The 21,387-nt window shown below is 38.7% G+C and overlaps 1 protein-coding gene across 1 annotated transcript in view; it reads left to right on the forward strand.

Moving 5' to 3' along the window:
* LOC124134708 (WW domain-containing adapter protein with coiled-coil-like) overlaps window positions 1-15,027 on the forward strand; it is a 35,186-nt gene extending 20,159 nt beyond the window's left edge. The window contains exons 8-13 of the mRNA XM_046499743.2: window positions 768-851; window positions 5,852-5,920; window positions 6,997-7,195; window positions 7,569-7,749; window positions 10,394-10,521; window positions 11,205-15,027. Coding sequence (XP_046355699.2) covers window positions 768-851; window positions 5,852-5,920; window positions 6,997-7,195; window positions 7,569-7,749; window positions 10,394-10,521; window positions 11,205-11,277 — 734 coding nt within the window. The 3' untranslated portion in view covers window positions 11,278-15,027. The remainder of the gene's footprint in view (window positions 1-767; window positions 852-5,851; window positions 5,921-6,996; window positions 7,196-7,568; window positions 7,750-10,393; window positions 10,522-11,204) is intronic.
* The last annotated feature ends 6,360 nt before the right edge of the window (window positions 15,028-21,387 follow it).

Below are 21,387 nucleotides of genomic sequence, written 5' to 3' on the forward strand. Positions count from 1 at the left end.
GTTAGGCAGCCATACCTTTGCTTGTTGATTTCACAAGGTGATATAAACATGTACAACCTGCATACTTTAAGGGCTTCTTCTCATGTTAAGACACTGTGATGTACGTGTGAAGCAGCACCACACTTGTGCTCGTGGGTTTCACCAAAGTGGTAAACATCTAAGACCTGCATCACTTTGGGCTTTCCTCCCACATTAACTGAGCTGACAAGCCATGATATAACTGGAAAACTGTTCAAGGCAGGATTAAGTCCAACTCACTCACTCACTCACTCTGGCCTGGTTCAAATAAAACAAGTTCTATTCTGTGAATGTTTCTTAATGGAACAAATGAATCATATAAGATTCATAGAAGAGACCCGTGAAGATCTGGGTTAGAATTGCCCTTCAGAAACACATGCTTGTCATAAGAGGCGACTATACTTGTCAGAAGAGGCGACTAACAGGATCAGGTGGTCAGGCTCGTTGACTTGATTGATGCGTGTCATCATATCCCAATTTCATAGATCCATGCTGATGATGTCAATCACTGGATTGTCTGGTCCAGACTTATTTACAGACTGCCATCATGTAGCTTCAGTATTGCAGAGTGGGGCAGTAAACAGCAACCAAACAAAATAGAAGAATCAAGTCAAGATGTCATCTCCTATTTGTATGAGATGAAGTTAGAAGAAACTGAAACAAAGTATTCAGTGTTTCACGATGCATTTAAGAGATGATTCTTCTCAGTAGACACATTTGTTGAAGGATTGCATTGCTTCTGCTTCCAGATTCTAATCATGCAGACGACATGGAGATCTCTCCAGGTAGCACTCCCACCAGTACACGTGGAGTCAAGGCATCATCATGTACAGGTAGGACACTCTAACCTTGGTCGGACAGCTTTGAAGAGCTAGGAGGCCTCCTCAGTTTTCTGGTGTACTTTATGCTCATTACATCATGATAAATACGCTGGACCCATTTGCCACCATTGCTTCATTTTGTGTCTGGTTTAAATAACCTGTGCTAAAAACAGCTGGCCAATGAGTTTACACTGTTCTATCACAGTTGAAACAAATGGCGATGTCATCGGAACACTCAACTCGGCTTGTGGAATATCGTCTCAAATACAATGGAGAATGTCTTGTTTGTTAAAAACTTCGCTCCCTGTGTTAATATACTCATAAATATAAAGACAACTTTTTGACAAAAAAATCAGTTATGTTTACCTGGGCTTGTTCCCACGAGACCATGATGTTGAATGTGGATCTGTTCTGAACTTGCATTCATAAGAAGCAATTTTATTGGTTGTTGATTTCAAGCTGATGAGAGAGAAATTCAGTGCTAAGTTAGTAATATGTGAGATATGGATGATGATGTCACTTCCATAATGAAGCTATGTCGAGGAATGGGTCCTAGATATCTCTAACATAGAATGGAGATAAGATACACTGGATAATTGAGGATGAGTAGGGTAGTTCTTGTACCAATTACAGAACAATTTCTATACAGTTGGTGCCAAAAGTCTGGTAGCCTGAAGCTGTCCTTTGACATCACTCTCAGGAGTTTTTGGTGTTATACTGTTAATATATCAACCCTTTTTTTTGGTCAATATCAACGATTGAAGTGAATATTTGTACTCCACTAGTCCTTATGATGACATATAGCAAAACCCTTCAATGTGGCAAATTTCTGCTCATCCTTGGTCCTATTTAATTACCTTTGGTGTCAGTTTGGTCGTCTCTGATGTACAAGATATTAGGCTCAGATGAAATTTTAGCTGTCATGACACGTGAATATGATGCTAAAATTGAATGCATTCATCACAATACTTGTAAAATCAAGCAGTGTTCTAAATTTAACATCGAAGAAAAGGCATTCTTGTCATAACCCTCATGTTAAGAATTAAAGATTTATAAGGTTATTAAACCTGTAGATTCAAATACAAGAGCAACAAATTCAAGGACCAAGGACCCCTGCACCTGAAAATGGAACTTGCTAAGTTTTGGCATGATGTTCCTTATTTTCTTGGGTATGGAATGAACATGGGTGTTATGTGCTATTGCTTCTTCATGTAAAACTACATCGTATTGCTTCTGGTGAGATTACAAAAATTTGAAGTTGTCAATAAAACGTCACTAGACATCATGATTTAAAATTTCAGCTGTATTTCTTGTTATGGTAGGCATTGTTTTATATGCAAAGATTGTGATTACCATATGTAATTTTCTTGTAAACTAAGCGAGATCGGCTGTACACACATTTTGTCTCTGATCAACTGGTGATGCAGTTAAAAAAAATGCCCAATATTATGACTTAATTTGATGCAAAGATCAGAAAAAATGTATCTGTAACTTATTTCACCAGGAATGGAATATTTTGATATTGTTAATTTTGCTGCAGCTTTTACCATACATATTTGAATTGATAATAACCATAAGCATAGCACTTTGTTATAATGCAGAGTATTCTTTTCACATGGATCACTTTGAGGGGTCAATGTTTGAGGCTGTATGCAGTCTTCTTATTTTGATTACAAAAACAATATGTTGACTTATTGACAATAAAAGTCAAACTACAAATCCATTCTCTGAAAGCACCGTCAACATTCCGGGGTAGAATAGGTCTTCAGCAACCTATGCTTGCCGTAAAATGTGACTCTGCTTGTCGTAAAAGATGACTCACGGGATCCGGTGGTCAGGCTCGCTGACTTGGTTGATGCATGTCATCGATCCCAATTGCTTGGATCGATGCTAATAATATTAATCACTGGATTGTCTGGTCCAGACTCGGATTATTTATACAGACCGCCAGCATATAGCTGGAATATTGCTGAGTGCGGTGTTCAACAACAAACCAACCAAACATCCTCTGAAAACTATGGTTTGTTTCAAGGCATCAATAGTGGTAATCTGATAGATTACAAACTTAGGTCCAGTTTTACAATGAACACTTTTTATTCCTAGATAGTGTTTTGACAGGATTAACTTGCATACTTCAGTACGGATATGTTGACATGCTCATGGTAGTGTATTTGATTTGGGAGAAAAAACTCATTGAATGCATGTATTATGAGCAACCCCTGTGTTTGGGGGGTGGGTTGGTGGGTTCTTAAAGTGTGCACCATACTCGATATCACACAAGTGCAAAGTTGTTTTTCAAGTTGTATATGATGGAATATCACATGCGTATAAGATATGTCTCACTGTCCCTATGAGTATGATAATATATGATACATATTTAGTCAACACCAGTGTATAGTGAGACAGATTGTATAGCAACCAACTGCCTGAAAAATGTTAGGTATTCACCATGAACACATAAGTTACAATACACTGACATCAATCTGGGTGCTGTTCCCCATCATATTGTCTGTGCCAAACGCTTCAGAGTTGATTAGCCCAAACTTGGCACCTAAGATCATTTTCAGTAGATCTTACTGTTTATTAGGGGTGAAACGACACAAGGTCACAAAACGATATGTATCAGGGTTCAGATATTTATGTCAAATCGGGTCGAATCTTCATGACTATAAATATTCGAGCAGGTTCTAAAGGAAAAGCTGGCTGTAGACTCCTGTTCGTAGCGGCTATTTTTAGTAGTGATTTTGAACACTAATTGAAACAATTTTCGCAATATTTAACTAACAAATCAACTGGGCTCGTTCAATGAGTAGTATGTTATTTATTTATAAATATATGAATGTAATATGTATCGTCTTGTATCAATGCAGAAAAAAAGTATTCTGTATCTTAACGTCACATGAAAGCTCACAATGCATGGTTGTATCATTTTCCCCCAAGTTTTAATGGACTAATATTTGCATAGCTTTTATATTTGCATAGCTTGCTAGACCGAAAGAAATTTTACTGGACTCTGTGACTTTAGCAATTTGTCCTAAGCTAGACTGTTGATAGTACATGAAAGGACAGTCCATGGTGATGTTTTGGTATCTCAGTGAATTGTTGGTAGTACTGGATGACAGTCCGGAAAATCCGGAACATATAAAATCCCAATCGGACATTTGCATTTAGGCCACGCCCCCTTCAAATAGCGTATTTTAGTACAACCTTTCACACACATTACAAGTTGTTACGTATTCATAATAAAACCAATTATGAATTGTTTTAATTTAAATTGTTAATTCACCGGACAATTAATAACAAAAAATATCATTTTAGATATACATTTTAGATGTACATGGAAAACATACCTTTGTTTCTGTTATAATAACGATCTGTTAACGTAGTGAATGGTCTAATTAATATTCATGAGTCTGCTCAAGTGTACGCGTTGTAACATTTGGATCGAGACTATTATCCCATATTTGGTTATCACGTGACCTCACAGAATAAAAGTTTTTTCAAATAACTAAAGATTATTTAAAAACAAGATAGATAATATAATCACAAATACTAAAATATCTTTGATAGCAATAATTATTTGAATACTTTTTTCATCTGTTCTTAATTATTGACCATAAAAAAATTTGACTATCGATCGTCACAGAAAGCAAAATGGCGGTCAATCAAGATTCAATATACGACTAGCTACTGAAAACAATAAAATCTGCAAATCCTCATTGTATGTCAACCAAGTGAAAGACGTTAGCCACGACTTACAAAATGATCGTCCAGACTTTAAGGGTTTGGCAGATCCGCTCGACTGATCTGCATCGGTCGACTGGCTGTCGTCACGCTTTCGCTTCTTGTCTGAGGTTACGTATCATAGCATTGTGAGGATAATGAGGTACATCGATGATGCAAGGTATTTATGTACAGTTGTAAACACCTTTCACTCAAATTAACAAGATGTTCTCAGTAGTTAATAGTCGATTAATCTGTGTCAACTCAGTTTATTGCCTATTACAGTGATTGACCGATTGGACTAGCATGTAGGTACGATGTATTTTTACAGCAATCAAAACAAAAAAAGCTTGTCAGTGTAGATTAACTTCATTGTGTTACAACTGCAGACAGAAACTGCTCAGTCCTAATTGTTGATCATGTCCTTTCAAAATTTAAGAATGTCCGGACAATACTTTTTAAAATGTCCGGACAAAAAAATTTAAAAGTCTGGTAAGCAATATTTTAAACCGGACATTTGAGATTCCCAATCGGACATGTCCGGCGCATATGACGATTTCCGGACCCCTGCTGTCATCCATTAAAGTCATGCAGCGACTATTCACTGATTCAGCACTTTACTTACCACTGTCAACTGTATTATGATTGCCTCAATACAAAACAACATTGCTGGGTCTTTAAATTTCTGTATGTTCTCTTTAAAGTAATAAATTGTGTATAATATCCCAGCCTTACTATCAAGATTGATATGGTATTTCAAAAATGTGTAAAAATAGACTTTACAGGCTGTCTTGACAACTGTGACATGCAGCGGAATTATTACTCAAAGCAATCTAAAAGAACTGTGTGGTAGTAGAATGCATGTTATGTAGTCAACAGAATATTTTATACCAGGAATTTAACCGGACCTGCTCAGAGGTCAATAGTTGGCAACAAGTCTGCAGCAAATATCAGTTAAATTCCCAAATTGAGAAAAAGTATTCCCAATTCATGTTACTATATTTATAACTAATGTTATGGCTTTGAAGGGGTGACTTATGTTTCACTAATTTCATTGCCATTAAAAGTGAAGGCACTTAATCCTTAGTTTTTTACATTATTCAGTGTTAAAATTTAAAATATTTCAAATGCAAATTTAAATAAAATAGCATTTTTCCCAATTTGTCTGTCAAAGTCACTTTATTTGGAATCCACAATATATCCCTGTCTCCGATGTGAAAGGTTTTAAGTAGTAGGCTAGTTGACAAGGGTGTAAGACAGAGGTTACCCTGTACATCTGTGTCTTCCAGCTGCCCTGCAGACTTTACAGAAGTTACAGGAGGCTCTCAACATGCACATAGCTCGCACCCAACAGAATTGTAAGTTGTCATCTAGTGTAGTGTATACTTCTGTAGTCTAGCTAGTCAAGATCTTATATTTATCCTTCGGTTCTCTTTCTGCCTGAGTTTGTCATAGAAATTGTTTTTTGTTTTTTTGTTTTTTCAGAAAAGTTCATTACTGTGGATCAAAATCTTACTTTTCTTGATATCAAATGTGATAATTATATTCTTTGTTGAGTTTTGCTACTTTTATCTATCAGTGATGATATAAGTGATTACAAATGGATGACATTTTGGTTTTTTATGCTTTTCTGTTCTTAATAACAAAATTTATTTAATTTTGCAAATCTAGTTGATGTTGAGCTTGTCTTTGAATTTTTAGGTAACAGGAAATATTGTTTCCCATTTCTCTAATTTGACTTAATGTTTGCGGAGTAACCATTTCTTTGTATGCAGTCACTACCTGTTTTTGCCTCCTATTGTGGTCATAAAACCTAATCACCCAAATAGAAAAAGGTTTGTTCCTTTTTTTACCCAAGGGGGTAGTCTAATGGTTAAAGCTTTTGCTCATCACGTCCAAACCGGGCTCAATTCCCCAGATGGGAAAGTTTGTGAAGCCCATTTCTGGTGTTCCCCGCCGTTATGTTGCTGGAATATTGCTAAGAGCGGCGTAAAACCATACTCACACATGTACACAAATGAAAAGTTATCAGTTTCGTTTAAGAATTTCTGACACTCTATAGACCTTACTATCTCCAAGAGTTTTGTATTTGGATGCTTGTTTTGTAAGTGTTTGAATAACAAAATGTGTTACATATAATAGGTGGTGTAAAATGTACTTGGACTCATAACATTACACCATTTAACAAATATGTGATAGGAAATTATTATTTTTTCAAAGATATGACTTGATCTTAATTATGAGCAATTTGGAGCAAATATAGGAAAACAAGAGTTATGCATGTACAATGTGTAACAGGACATTTAATTTGATTAATCTTTGGTTCAGTGTTGACACTTGTTCAGTTCCCTGTTCTTTGAAGTATTCTGTTAGATCCATAATATGCAAAGACTTCTTCTTTTTTGTGCTTATGAGTTCTCATGTTCTGCTGCAGGGGCACAAAACAATCTCCCCCAACAACACTCCAGTCCTCAACAACATCCACAACAACAATCACATCAACTGCAGAAACATAACCAAGGTAACCAGCAACATCCGCAACATTCGGCTACATCCTCGTCCTCCCACTACCCCAACCCAGAGAACGGAGGTGGAGGGGGACACGATAGCCCTATTTCGGATGTCAGTCCATGGTATGTAATCTCAGCTCTTCTGTAGTTCTTTTCATGCTTGAAGTGGTCATCTTTGAAAAAGTCTTTTACATTTGTACCCTTTCTACTGAAAGGAAAAAATACTTTCATTGCAAGATTTACAGTATGTTTTGCAAGATTTCTAATGTATTGATATATGGGCGAAGTGGTTTGCATTATAAAATTAGCTCAAAACATGTATCTGAAAATGACAGTATGGCAAAGACAGAGACCGATCTCAACTTTTCAGTCAAACTGTACTCAAACTGAGATGTTCAAGTTAGGAAAGTTGTTTTTGTTTTGTTTGGTTGAATTAAAATGCTTTAGTGTAATTTATCATAAAATTTAAAATTGCAACTGTTTGTGATGATTTCAGTCACAGCCCCACTACAAGTACCACCAGTTCTCAGAACCTCCCTGTTGCCACGAGTGCACTCTCTGGAGCATCCATCAAGAAAGATAACTCTGTTGAGTTGACACCGTCACTCAGCAACTACTACAATGAGAAACTTATTGGTCACGTCCTGGGATGGCAGGCTGATCATGCTGAACGTCAGGTAAGATAAGCTCTACATTAGTTGTGGCCACATTCATTTCACTGCAGTCATTTTTTGGGCAACAAGTGGCACCTGAGCAGTTGTATGATATTGGTTTAAAAAAGTTATAATAATGCCACTTGTAAGCCCTGTAACTCCACGCCTCATGCATACAAACACAGTAAAAAAATGTCAGTCTTCAGTCGGGATGTGAAGGTGGTTAATGAAAGGGCTCATAACACCACAGCACCACAGTACCACAGCACCACAGCAGAGTGCTGAAAAGATGTGGCACCAAAGGTCTTTTACTGATAGGGATGTAGTGTAAGGAGGAGCTTGTCAGGTGAACAAATATTTCTGGAAGGTTGATATTTGTAGTGACAGTTAAATGGGGTTTAACATTACGTCCAAGATTATGTCACTTATGTTGTGATGTGCATGCACATGTGTATGGCTGCTTGTATCAGTCCAGACTTGTGCAGGTTTTATGTTGCTAGCCCACTGAAATACCATGCCACAGTTTACCAACGCCAGAGAAGGCCAGTCCTTGTTTTATAGGGCTGCAACGATACACCTAAGTCACGATACGATACGTATCTCGATACTTACATCACGATTCGATACGTATGTCGATACGCTACGAAACATATTGTGACAAGAGAAGACAAGAGATAAATGAATATAACTTAGTTTATTAAAATGAAAAATTAAATGAAAGTGAATGAATGTTCATGAGTCATAAAATATATACTGTAATGAGTAATTTAACTTAATAAATCATCTGTGATTTCCATGTAATGGCTAGCAAACACAAAAGTAACAGTCCTACATATTTGTGAGTTGTGACTAGATGGTAGGAGTAAATACTAAATGTACCAGTGTCCAGTAACTAATGATTTGCCATTTTCATGTATAAAGGCAAAAGACAATTAAAAACAATTATAGCAACAGCCATGTTATACAACATTTGAAAGGTCTAATCCTGGTGTTTATAAATATGAAAGTTATGTTTATCACATTATTTAAATAATGCATTGACAACTTAATTAAGTTCGTTGTAAATTATAAAAAATGTAAGCTAACACATTCATAACGTCCAAATTAAGGACCAAAGAAGCGAAAATTTGACGATTTGGGGCAAATATAAGATTTCAAAAGATCTACTTATCATTTCTTTTTTATTTTCATTATTTATTTATTTATTTATTTTAAAATATTTTTAAAAGAATTATGAATAGTATCTGTTTTCACCCATTTCCGGATAACAGCGGCTGTCCGCTCAGTAACATGAAGAGATACCTCCGTTTTTGAAAGCTTCGTATGAATAACACGTTCGTCGAAGAAAGCTTGTTTGTTCATCTACACGCTCGTGACATTGCCTGGAGTCTTTTCGTTGCTATAACATCAGATTTCATTGGATAACAAATTGTTTCTAACGACGCTTTCTTGTCGAAATCTGCTACAAGGTTCATGATTGGTCAAATTGAGCACGTGACTTGAGGCAGGCAATCAAATTACAAATCCTCGTGTACGATGAATTTCAGATTTTTACGAAATATTTTGGTTAAATCGTGTTATTCTGAACGTTTTAAGCAGGAAATCGCGATCTATATTAAAAATATGGAGCTTCGTGGATGTATCATTTTAGGTTACAAGCTGTGACAAAGATTTTTCATGCATATATTTTGGCATTGAACATCGTGTCCGAGCCGAGAAATCGAGGCGACGAAAGCCGAGATGTCATTTGACTAACATTACACGCGATCGCATGAAAAGATGGAAATAATAACTTAGCTGTAAGTTTGACCACTTTTAGATATATTTTTATTGCATTTATTTATCACTTTGTATAACATATTTAAAGATTTGCTTGAAACGTCTTTGTTTTGCTCTTTGACATGTTCGATGTGCACCCGTTGTCGAAGTGTGAGTCCGAGAATTATATTTTCAATGACATTGCGGGAAATAGTGAATAACTTTTTAATCTATCGATAAAAAATGATAAATTGAAATAGAATACGTATTTCAGACATTGTGAGATGTGATAGATTTAATAAATGAATGGTATGACAGGTAGGTTCTTAAAACTATATACTATTTTGACGTGACTATGGCTTGGCCGGTTAACCGGCCTACGGACCCTAGGGACTCGATGCTTCTTGGCCGGTTTAGCGGCCTACGGCATTGAAAGAGTTAAAACACATTTAAAACGTATCCGTGATAAAAGTTTATTACAAAATACAAGACGTACATATATACGTCTTTGAAAAAAACGTATCGTGAAAAATCGAGATTCAGCACCTCACAAATCGCACACCGTATCGTATGGAGTGAATCGCGATGCATCGGTGTCCCGGGATATCGTTTCAGCCCTATTGTTTTATCCCCTTTATACAGAGTGGCAGGGTAACAAAAAGTGCAATCTTTAAGAGTCTTTTCGTATGAAGTGGCCAGGGATAGAAACACAGATCTTCCAGGCAGATGCTCTATGCAATACACCATGAAGATTGTGGACTTTTAATGACATTTTAGAAAACAATCAGTTTGTGCTTAAGAATATGAAACCCTTTATATTTCAAGTCATATTGATGTTGTAGCTTTTTTTGTAACTGTATAACCTCTAAGATTTTAAGCCCTTCTTGACATCCATATTTTTCTGTTTCAGGCCAATCGTTACATGGAGGAAGCACTTAATGTGGGAAGTCTTCACTGTAGTCAGGTGTCGGTGGAACTGAAGAAAGCTCGCTCCCTTGTGCGGGTGGCTGAGATACAGTCCACACTACATGAACAAAGGTTGGAATATTTTGCAAATACAGTAAAATTGTCAGAGTCTGGATATATTACATCAGTTGAACACATTTTGGTTGCAACTACAGGAAATGGCCATTTCCATTATTGAAAATCAAATTGTTTGGCAAATGTTCACATCTACATGGCTGCTGATGCAACTTCTTAGAAGATTTAGAAGATTCTGGATCTTTTGACTCTGTGTAGTGTTGCAATTTGGCTTTACAAGAGGTTTTGATCAATACTTTTTATAGAAGTGCATGAATTGTCCTCAAGAGTACATCAAATTCAGATGTTTATGCAAATAAATTTGAGATGACACCTTAGGCCACCAACTTGGTTCTCAACTCAAAGATATTGTTTGTTTATGCCATATTGGTCTTCAGTAAGACCTGAGCTTGATAGGACTTTGTCGTCGACTGATATTGGAAGGGGAGGTAATTCAGGTTACCTCCCTAAGAACTGAGGCGGATGATGGATTGTTGAAACTACTTGAGTTGATGTTTATGATCATTAAAACTTGTTGTATTGTCATGAGTAATTATTTGTTCTGGTCACAATGACATGCTGATTTGGAACAGGCCTCTCTAAGGAAATGTCAGCTTCTGTGTTGTATCAGTTTTATTTGACAAATGATCTTAAGTTAATAAGTTACAGAAAAATTCAGATATGAACATCTTGTGTTTCAGGATACTGTTTTTGGATAAACAAATAAGTGAAATTGACAACTTGAAGCCGGGTACAACATTCTTACCATCCTGACACTGAGCTGAGGACTGAGGGAAGGGGTCAGAGGTCAAGCATGTCCAGCATGTCCAGACGAGCGCTGTTCTGAAGCTCCTGACTGCTTCTATCAACCCTAGAGTTGAGAAAAGTAGCAGTCGTATGTTGTGGGTCGGGAGTCGACAGTCATATGTGTCGAAGTGCAACTGGGAACACTGTTAGACTGGAAGGGCTTCTTGTAGAAGAGGTCTGTGGGTAATAGGTCAGAGGTGAAGGCTGCAGCATAGCGTCCAAGATATATGTTAAGGTTATGCTTTGATTAATGTTTGTTGATTTATTAAGAATTGTTCGTCTTATGTTGTGCACTGAGAAACTTGAACCAAAGATGTTAATAAGCAAGGAGATGTCAGTGTACAATAAGCTCAACATTTGCCTACCAACCAGTTGCTCATGGTGCAAATAGCTGCAAAATTGCTGACCAGGCATTAAGCACTCACTTAGTTGCAATTGAAGCATATTTTGTATGTTTTTTCCTCTTTCCTCGCCTCATTAAGAATGTTTTGCACCAAGTTTCATCCGTTAAAGTCATTGTACTAATCACAAATGTTAAATGCCCAATCTGATATGGGCTGTTTGTGTAGTTGTGCCATCATTGACGCCTTCCAGCAGTAACACGTAGAACAATAAAACTGGATGCAGCCTCACCCACATGACCACCCACCAAACAGGAACCTATATCTACACAGCCCAGTTGTTTTAGATTTTTAATTTAATTCTTGTTGCGTTGTTCTTCAGCAGTGAAACAAACCAGCATCTTTTACATAATTTCTGGACTTGCAGACCAACAGTGGACTCACCAGACTTTGTTATTTGATTACATTTCTTGTGCTAGTGATATGTTTATTTCGATGGCTGCTGCTGCTATTTATGGGTGTGACTCAGCACGGGTCTGTACAAGACACCTAGCTAAGCGTGGCAGAAAGTAACTTTTAACCTTTCTGGTCTGTTTGTGCTATCTGTGCTGGCTAGCGGCTGGAGCATCCCTTCCCCAGTGCTGATCCTGGCTGGCATCGCAACATGTAATTTATTTATACAGGTTAATCTCTAACTGACAAGTTTGAGTGGATTGCCATTTTCCAAAGAGTTCTACCAGTTAACAGTTATATCCATTATACTTGTCCGTGTTTCAAGTTTGGCAGATTTTTGGGATTATTTTTTCACTACCCCCTCCTCCCCATATTTTCAAAGGGAATTGAATTATTTCAATCTTTTTAGAATTTTTTTATTTCAAAATCATTTGATATAACTTTGATTTGTTTGAAAATCCTGTAGAAATGTTCTTAATGTGAGTAATTATATATCCAGATACTTTATGAAGAATATTGTGGATGGGATTTAGACAAGACACCTTTGACTACATTTTGTTAACTCAAGAGAACCTGTTTCACCTGACATTGGTTATGATTCACTTTCAACTCCTTCAACGTTTTGTTCCAACTCTAAGTGATCTGGTTGCATAAGCGGTTATCTTCAAAAATAGATATTGCATCAAGTTTCCTCTTGAAGCAATGTCTTGTACATTAACATGTATTAGTGATTAGTGGTCAAAACTAGAATTAAAGATCTATTTAATTGAATTCTGTTTAGACTTTGTTCTTTTTGGTACACTAGACTCTGAAATAACCAAAGGTGGAAATACAGATGTCTGTTTTCACATTAATTAAGTGTGCTTATTTGTGTGACAGCTGAACAATATCCGATTGTCACATCTTTTTTTCTGCATCCTTTTGTTCATGGGAACAAACAGAAGTAAAATGATTGCTGTGGGAGGATTGTGATGGCTGTATGGTAGGAGAATGTATTTGGATCATTTGTAATCTTTCCATTGTGCCAAATGTGGATTTGAGGGCAATGTCTTAAGCACATGATTCTTCAAAACAAAACTGATACACAACTAAATTTTCTGTAGCATCCAATTGTCGTCAGGACTTCTGTTATCACTCGAGGTCATCTGAATTATTGTTATTATTATTAGTGACATGGTATTGATATACACAGGATGCTTTTCACAATACAGATTATTAGATCAGGTTTATACATCACTGGAACTCATTTCTTCAATATTGAAGCATGTTTGTATTTTAAATGATATGGTAGTTTTGGTGCATCCTCACAGCTTCAAGATGACTTGAAATGGCACTATTGTTCTTCCAGTATTTCATATTTCTATGTAGTGACTTTGTCCATAATTTATTTTCGACAATATTGCCATATAATCCTGCACTATAGAAGCAGAAATGTCTCAAAAGTTAGTGGTTTTTGTAAGGGGTTCAACTTCATGCTAGCCTGGTAGCCCATCAGTTTTTTATTTTGTGGGTAGCCTTTAAGCTAGTTGAAATTCTTTCTGCTTGGTCAACTATGAAGTGAAGTTTGACAGATTATTCTTGATCGTGATGCTTGGTTTGTCAGCATCAGTGTCCATGCTAATGTTATGTAGATGGGTTTCAAGGATGTCCTCCCACATGCTGATCAACTGAAATACTGTTAAAAGAAGCATTGAACTTCAACTCACTTTCCTTCTTACCCCTTTTTGGCACAGTATATCTGGAACATATCTCATGAGTCATGTATGAAAGTTGTTTTCCTTCTTTTTAAATAACCAAGAATGATCAGTTGAAAAGCATAATTTAGCCAACTTAATTTCCAGTAAGAATTTCTGCCAAATGGTGGTCAGTTTGGTCATGTACTTGGTTGCATGCCAGTGTTTGAAATTTAGTATGATAGCCAAGGGGCCCTCATGACCCTGATGTTAAAATTAGGGTCTCCTGGATTCAAATACAAAAGGAGCCTGCTCTCAAGGACCATCCCCCCTTCTGGCTTAATTATGATCAGTCCATGAAACGAGTGGGGTATGAGTAAATTACACAATTGTTCGCTCCTATGGATTGTGATGGGCTTTGACCTTGGTATTATCTGCTGTAACGGGTCCCTGCGTTTGTCGCTGATAATTTTTTTATGTTTCCAATTGTTTAGTAGTTCAACCTTTTGAGACTTTTCTGCTTCCTCACCTCCTTTGGATCACTGAATTGATATATTGAAAATAAAACCACCAAGTTGTTGCTTTTGACTAATATTGACTATTATACATGTGTATTTCATAACCATTTGAAGTAAACTACATAGTGACTAATATACTTTTCCTCTTCAAAATTAATACTGAGTTTGTCAGTTCGGTACTTTCATATCATTTCCATTCCGACTGAGCCACCCATATATTGTAATTCCTAAGCCATCATGTTAAATTACATTTTGTCAATGTTGCCATTTTCAATATCATTGTACACAAAAAACATTAATCGTTGATAAGTGCAAATGTGTAATATAGCCCATGGTATGTTTCCCCAGTGCAAGGTCATTATGTCAGCTCCCAGTATGGAGAAGTCGATGTGACTCAAGCTACTCTGATGTTCAGTGTTGTTTGATTTGGTTGAGATACTGCTCCACAACCAATGCAATGTGCAACCTATGAAGCTACTATTGTACATAGTGTAAATGGAAGCCTTTGTAAGCTCTTGCTGGTTCTAGCAACTTTTGTAAAAAGTAAGATTATAAGATGAAGATCTCTGTACAGTTTGTGTATACTTCTCCTGGCTTACGCTTGTGATTTTAGTGAGGTGGGCGAGAGTGGAAGACTGACTGGTAACAGTTGGGCGATGTATGGATGTAGCTAGGTGTCTGTTTCTAAACTATATGTTAGCAATGGTTGAAATAAAACCAGTAACTAAATAATATGTGTTTTGTGGTGTTTTTTGGTAGGAGTCGGATTATTTTTTTTAGAAGCTGTGTTGATGCTCAACGACAAGATTGGATTTGGGAACTTCATGCATTCGTGACCAAGTCGTGGCCATTTTTGCGACCGGGTTCCGTCTTAGCGCAAACGGGCATACCTAAAACAATTGTCAATTCGTTGCGTAATGGTTCACATATATTTCCCGATATATTATATATATTTCAGATGCAATTTAAAGCACATCGGGACGTGCAGAATTATACAGTATGATTGAACACATTTAACTGTGTCTTGGGTATATTTTTAGATGCATGACATATGTAAAATCAAAAATTATTTCTGAGGGATACTTTGACGAAGCCCTTGAAATCATACGCACATTCTGATTGGTTTGTCATATTTTCGCACATGACATTCATCGATAGGGGGACAAGTCTTCTTGCAGGTTACGGAAAGGGGCGAGTGGTGACGAATGAACTTCATGGTGTGCCTGATAGTGAAGCACACAGAAAACTAACTGATCAGCAAGGTCTCATCACTTGAAACATTTAGACAATAAACACCTGGAATCCTGAACTACACATACGTCTCTATATAGATCTACGTATGACTGTTACCTCATTTTGATAAAGAAATCTCCCATACATTTATTAAAGAACAGTTTAAGAGGTCAGATGTTCAACTTTGTTTTAAGCGTTTCAATAGACGTTTGTAAACCAGAAAAAATGCATTCAGTTGTAAAATTGATACAGGATAGCTACAAAAAGCTGAAAATGTATAGTAAACAGTGTTTAACGTTTGTAATACTATATATTCATAAACAAGAACATTAACACCACACCTGACTTGGATCCCTGCCTTTGCACACATGGTGGAACATAATCTCCAACGATGTGGTCCCAAGTAGGCCATTCAAATTGCAATTAACAATGATGCCAATCCCATACCATTACTCTTCAATCCCCAAATTGAGGAAATGCAAGTTTGATTGAATCCATACCATTTCACTTCAATCAATTGAATCCCCAAATTGATGAACTCCATGGTTTAGTGGTGAATCGTCCACCTGGAGGTCCGGGTTTTGATCCTGGTCCTCGTCATACCAAAAGACGTTAAAAGATGGTTCTTGTAACCCTGACTGGCGCTCAGCATTAAAGGGATAAAACAAGGACTGGTCGGCTCGGAGTCTTAGCGGGCTGTTCATGTTTAACTACATCTTCCCGAGGCAAGGGAGTTAACTGACTTTAAAAGTCCAGTTTCCATCCTTGTCGAACTAGGCTGGAATTCCTGGACTGGATCGTAGCGCCACCAGTGGCTATTACGAGTAATGGCCCTTCTATGCCTCTCCTACGGACCAATCAGATTCCACCTCTCGTATCACTTGCATTTGCTTCAAACAAAATGTCGGCGCCCAGTCAAGACAATCTGATCGATAATCAAGATCTATATTGTGATAAAACGAGTCTTACATCGCGAAGTGCATCAAATCACGTGAGCACCTTGATTCAGAACATGAAAATATTTGGAAAATATTTGGAAAATATCTGTTGACAGCGAGTTGGCGGTGCAAATGATTAGCAAATCCTGCAATCGATCGAAATCTGCATGACAGTTTACAAACCGGATTTCGATTTCGTTGCGCGATTGTGATTGGACTATGCATAGACTCGTTAGTCTAGCCAAAACGTAACTCCATAATACCAACATAGTTCGGCAAGGGTGGAAACTGGACTTTAATAGTCGGTTAACTCACTTGCCTCGGGAAGATGGTTTAACTACGTTATGCTATCTCAGTGGGCTTACACGATAAAATCGACATTAGTCCGGACCAGTACAAGCAGCCACACACACATACACAGTGCATGCACGTCGCCATATAAGTGTAATAATCCTAGACGTGACGTTAAACCCCATTTCACCTCGACAAATTGGCGAGGTTGTGTGACTCTTTCCTCGCCGTTTGTAGAGCCGTGGACGACCACCAGAGCTGTCCAGATGATACCTAGAATCATCTGTGAACAGTGTACTGTTCCAGTCTGGTCTTCTTAACCTCTGATGCTGTCTTCACCAAGCCTGGCATGCCAGACGGTGACGTGGAAGCAAAATTGGTATCGCTGGACGTCGGGGCCGGATGTTGTGCTACTTCAATCGGTAGCATGGTCCGAATCAATCTCCAAATGACAATTTGAGGAAGCCTTGTCTTCCCATTTCGGCTAACGTCCGACCTTTGACGATGGCATTCAAGTCTTCCGATTAATACCCAGGGGTACACTTTGGGGAAAAGGTCAGGACTGGTTGCTGGCCTTTGCATTCTGGCGATGCTTTGTTGCTGAAGGTTGTCAGTTGCGATACATGCACGGTGGGCACGAGCCTTATCGCCTTGAAAGAAAACACCTGGACCAGCATGGTTTGCAATCGTCACAACTATTGGCGTTTGAATGGTGACTCGGTGCTACTGTCCAGTGACCCTTCCATAGACAATTTGCAGTGGCGTTCTGGCAGTCATAGTGATCCCGCCCCATTTCATTCCAAACAGGGGCGGTCGGGTAGCCTAGTGGTTAAAGCGTTCGCTCGTCACGCCGATGACCCGGGTTCGATTTCCGACATGGGTACAATGTGTGAAGCCCATTTGTGGTGTCCCCGCCGTGATATTGCTGGAATATTGCTAAAAGCGGCGTAAAACCATACTCACTCACACTCATTCCAGACACGAACACAAATCTGTCATGTTGCCTGACGTTGATATTTGCGTGACGTTCGCCAGGACGCCTTCGGACACGTCGACACCTGTCCAGAACGTCCAGGGCCCCGTTGCACAAAGCGATCTTAGCACTACGACTATCGTAAGCCTACGTTAAAGTATGTGAGTAACGACCATCTTAGCGCTAAGATAGCGATGTGGAACGGGACTCATGGTTCCATGGACTCATCTGAACACATTCCCCAAGACCATCAGCGATTCTCCGGTTTCTACCCTCTGAACACAATTGGCGCCAGGCTAGAACGTGTCGCTTTGTTAACGGTGGTACAACACGTGGTCGCCGTGCATGCAGATTAGCTGCACGCAGACAATTTCTGATCTAGACGATTTTCTTGAGTATGTGTATGGCGAAATGCGGAAGGAAATTAATCGGCAACGCACAAAACACGCTATGCAGAGATGCTAAGAGAAGCGTTCTTAAAATACCCACTTTTTGCCAAACACTCCACCACCTTCTGATAAATCCACAGCTTTATCTGAAAATTGGGCTCAAGGTTATAGTATGATGGTGTAGGATTTAATGTGGATGTGACGTGTAAATGCCCTTTAGAGCACATTCAACAAATTTATAATAACAATTCAAAAACGTAACGTATAATTATAGATATTGCTAGACAATTAATTATGGTCATATTGCAACGGTACATATTCTGCAGGTGCATGGTGTGCGCTCCCCACCCCTCTTTTTACGGTATTATGTGCATCCCCCCTTTTCTCAAAATTCTGGATCCACCTCTGGAGCTATTATTTGTTTCTGTCCCGGGAAGATTCCGGGTTAGAATAGGTCTTCAGCAACCCATGCTTGTCGTAAAAGGCGACTAACGGGATCGGGTGGTCAGGCTTACTGACTTAGTTGATGCTATCATCGTGTCACAGTTGCGTAGATCGATACTCATGATATCAATAACTGGATTGTCTTGTCCAGACTCGATTAATTACAGACCGCCGTCATACACCTGGAATATTACTGAGTGCGGCGTAAACAACAAACAAACAAAACAAATATTATTTGTATATCGTTTGTATAACTGATATTGTGTTTTCATTGTGCTGCGATATAAGTATACGTTCAGTAGCCATGCCAGATTATAACATCCGGTTTGCTACAATGCTTCAAACTGATATTGAATTAATCAGCTGTATTGCTTTTAAGTTTTAATAAATCCCTATTTCAGATGTTATCCAATCAGTACACATAAGATCGTTTGAAAACTTTGTTCGTGATTATATAAATTACACACAGTATCGGTTGTTTATCTCGGGTCCACTGTTTGTGTATTTTCACTCGGTATATACCAATGACACGCGATGATGGACCCTGTTTCTGTCTAGCTCAACAAGGAAATGTCCCATGACTTGGTTCAATTTCCTGCTAGCGTATGAACGCATCCGCGGTCAAGTGGTAGAGCGTCTGCCCGGTGAGTGGAAGGTCGAGGGTTCGATCCCCGGCCGCGTCTGCCATAGGACGTTTATGGATGTACTTACCCTGCAAGGACTGGTCGGCTCGGTGGCAGGGTATTCATGTTAAAACTTCGTCATGGTATCTCCGTGGTATATAGCTGTATAAAACAGTATATTTCGAACTAGTGCAAACACACACACACACACACACACACACACACACACACTCACACACACACACACACACACACACACGTCGCTGTATAAATGTAATCATATTGAACTCGACGTTGAACCCCATTTCACATCACCCCACCTATTGTGCTATTGTGTTATATAACCAACTATATATATATATATATAGTTGGTTATATAACACAATATATAATTGTGCGCGTAGAAGAAATGACAAGCTGGGCGTTGTGTTTGTAATAACTTGACTTTTTGCAACACTTATAACACTTATATTAAAACAGCAATGTCGACAGATGGACAACTATTATCAACATACACAGCCATGAAATACAGTTCGGGGTGAACGACATTACACAAAAGGGCAGTTTAGGAGAGTAGTCGACCGTGCTGTTACGTAAAACGTTGCTTATTCTCACTTGTTACAGTATAAAGCTCCCTGTAATAACAGCTTGTATAACATGACTAATGTATGTTAATCTGCCCACCTTTACGACATACTAATGGGTTTGTTACACAAGAGGTCACAATGAAATTTACCGGATCCTGTCTATACCAAAAAGCGCTAAGCTTGCCGCGCGAGCCAACAGTGAAAACCGTTTAACTTGGACATTCCAAACGGCTTATGAGTCAATGAGCTCCGAGTGTTGGTAAGTAAGATCCAGAAACGCCTTTCACCACGGCTTCTGGGTCTTTGTTTAAGCCAGTGTAGCAAAAACATTACGTTTCTTCTCGCAGCAGTTGGTAACAATTAGGCTTATTATTAATGGTGACCAACATGTTCCAGATGTCATTGGTATGCTGGGGGCGCGGTTAGCCCAGTCGTCTGAGGCGCCGCGATTCGCTGTGCAGCGTTGCGTCCCTTAGGCACGCCAGAAACCTATGATTGTGGGTTCAAACCCCGGTTCTCCCCGATTATGTTTCTAGGTTTTTCAGCACCATACCCGTGCTCGTGGGTTTCACCGAAGTGGTAAACGTCTGAGACCTGCATCACTTTGGGCTTTGCTCCCACATTAAGCTGACACGCCGTGATATAACCGGAATACTGTTAAAAACGGCGTTAACCCTAACTCACTCACTCATTGTTCTGCTGAGCGTGTGTCGAATCTGGGGAGGAGAAAGCCTCTGGTTCCTCACACCTGTCGCAAGATATGGAGGAGATAACGTGCAAAGTATGGTGGGAGTGTTCAAATGATAATATTGCATTTGCATATTGCTATTCAGTAAACTACGTTTATAACGAACACGCTTATAACGAATTGACCGATATAACGAACTTACATTTTAGTCCAGACAATTTGTTGTATAAATGCTGTATATATGCTTATAACGAACTACGGTTATTACGAACTCAAATTAGTGGTCCCTTCGTGTTCGTTATAACCGTAGTTTACTGTGTAGAGAAAAAACCCGTTGAAAATCCAAGATGGCTGCCAGTAATGACGGTCATTATCATGTGACAGACATTAATGGAATTGTCCCAATTGGGCGATCTGATGTTTTCATTGCCTGTTTGTTGCTAAAGCCGCACTCAGCAATATGCCTCGTACCATAAGTCTGGACCAGAAAATCCAGTGATCGATTACATCCACGCCGTCGGGGTATGAGGACAGGTTATCAGCCCATTTGTCACCACTCGCATCTTTCCCGCTTGTCCCGGAATGACACGAGTTGATCACGAATGGTTATCAACCAAATCAGCGAGCCTGACCACCCATCGCCTCTTATGTCCAGCATAGATGGTTGGGGACCAATATTCTTACCAGGAGGACAGTGCCATCTATCATGCAGTGACTGACTAAAACACCCATGCAGATCCGGGGTAGAATAGGTCTTCAGCAAACCATGCTTGCTGTAAAAGGTGACTATGCTATGCGACTAACGGGATCGGGTGGTCAGGCTTGCTGACTTGGTTTGATGAATGTCATCGTATCCCAATTGCATGGATCGGTGCTCATGATATCAATCACTGGATTGTATTTTCCAGATCGTTCTTTCCATCATT

The sequence above is a fragment of the Haliotis rufescens genome, unplaced genomic scaffold (genome assembly GCF_023055435.1).
Source record: "Haliotis rufescens isolate VD_foot unplaced genomic scaffold, xgHalRufe1.0.p SCAF_4, whole genome shotgun sequence".
Lineage (NCBI taxonomy): Eukaryota > Metazoa > Mollusca > Gastropoda > Lepetellida > Haliotidae > Haliotis > Haliotis rufescens.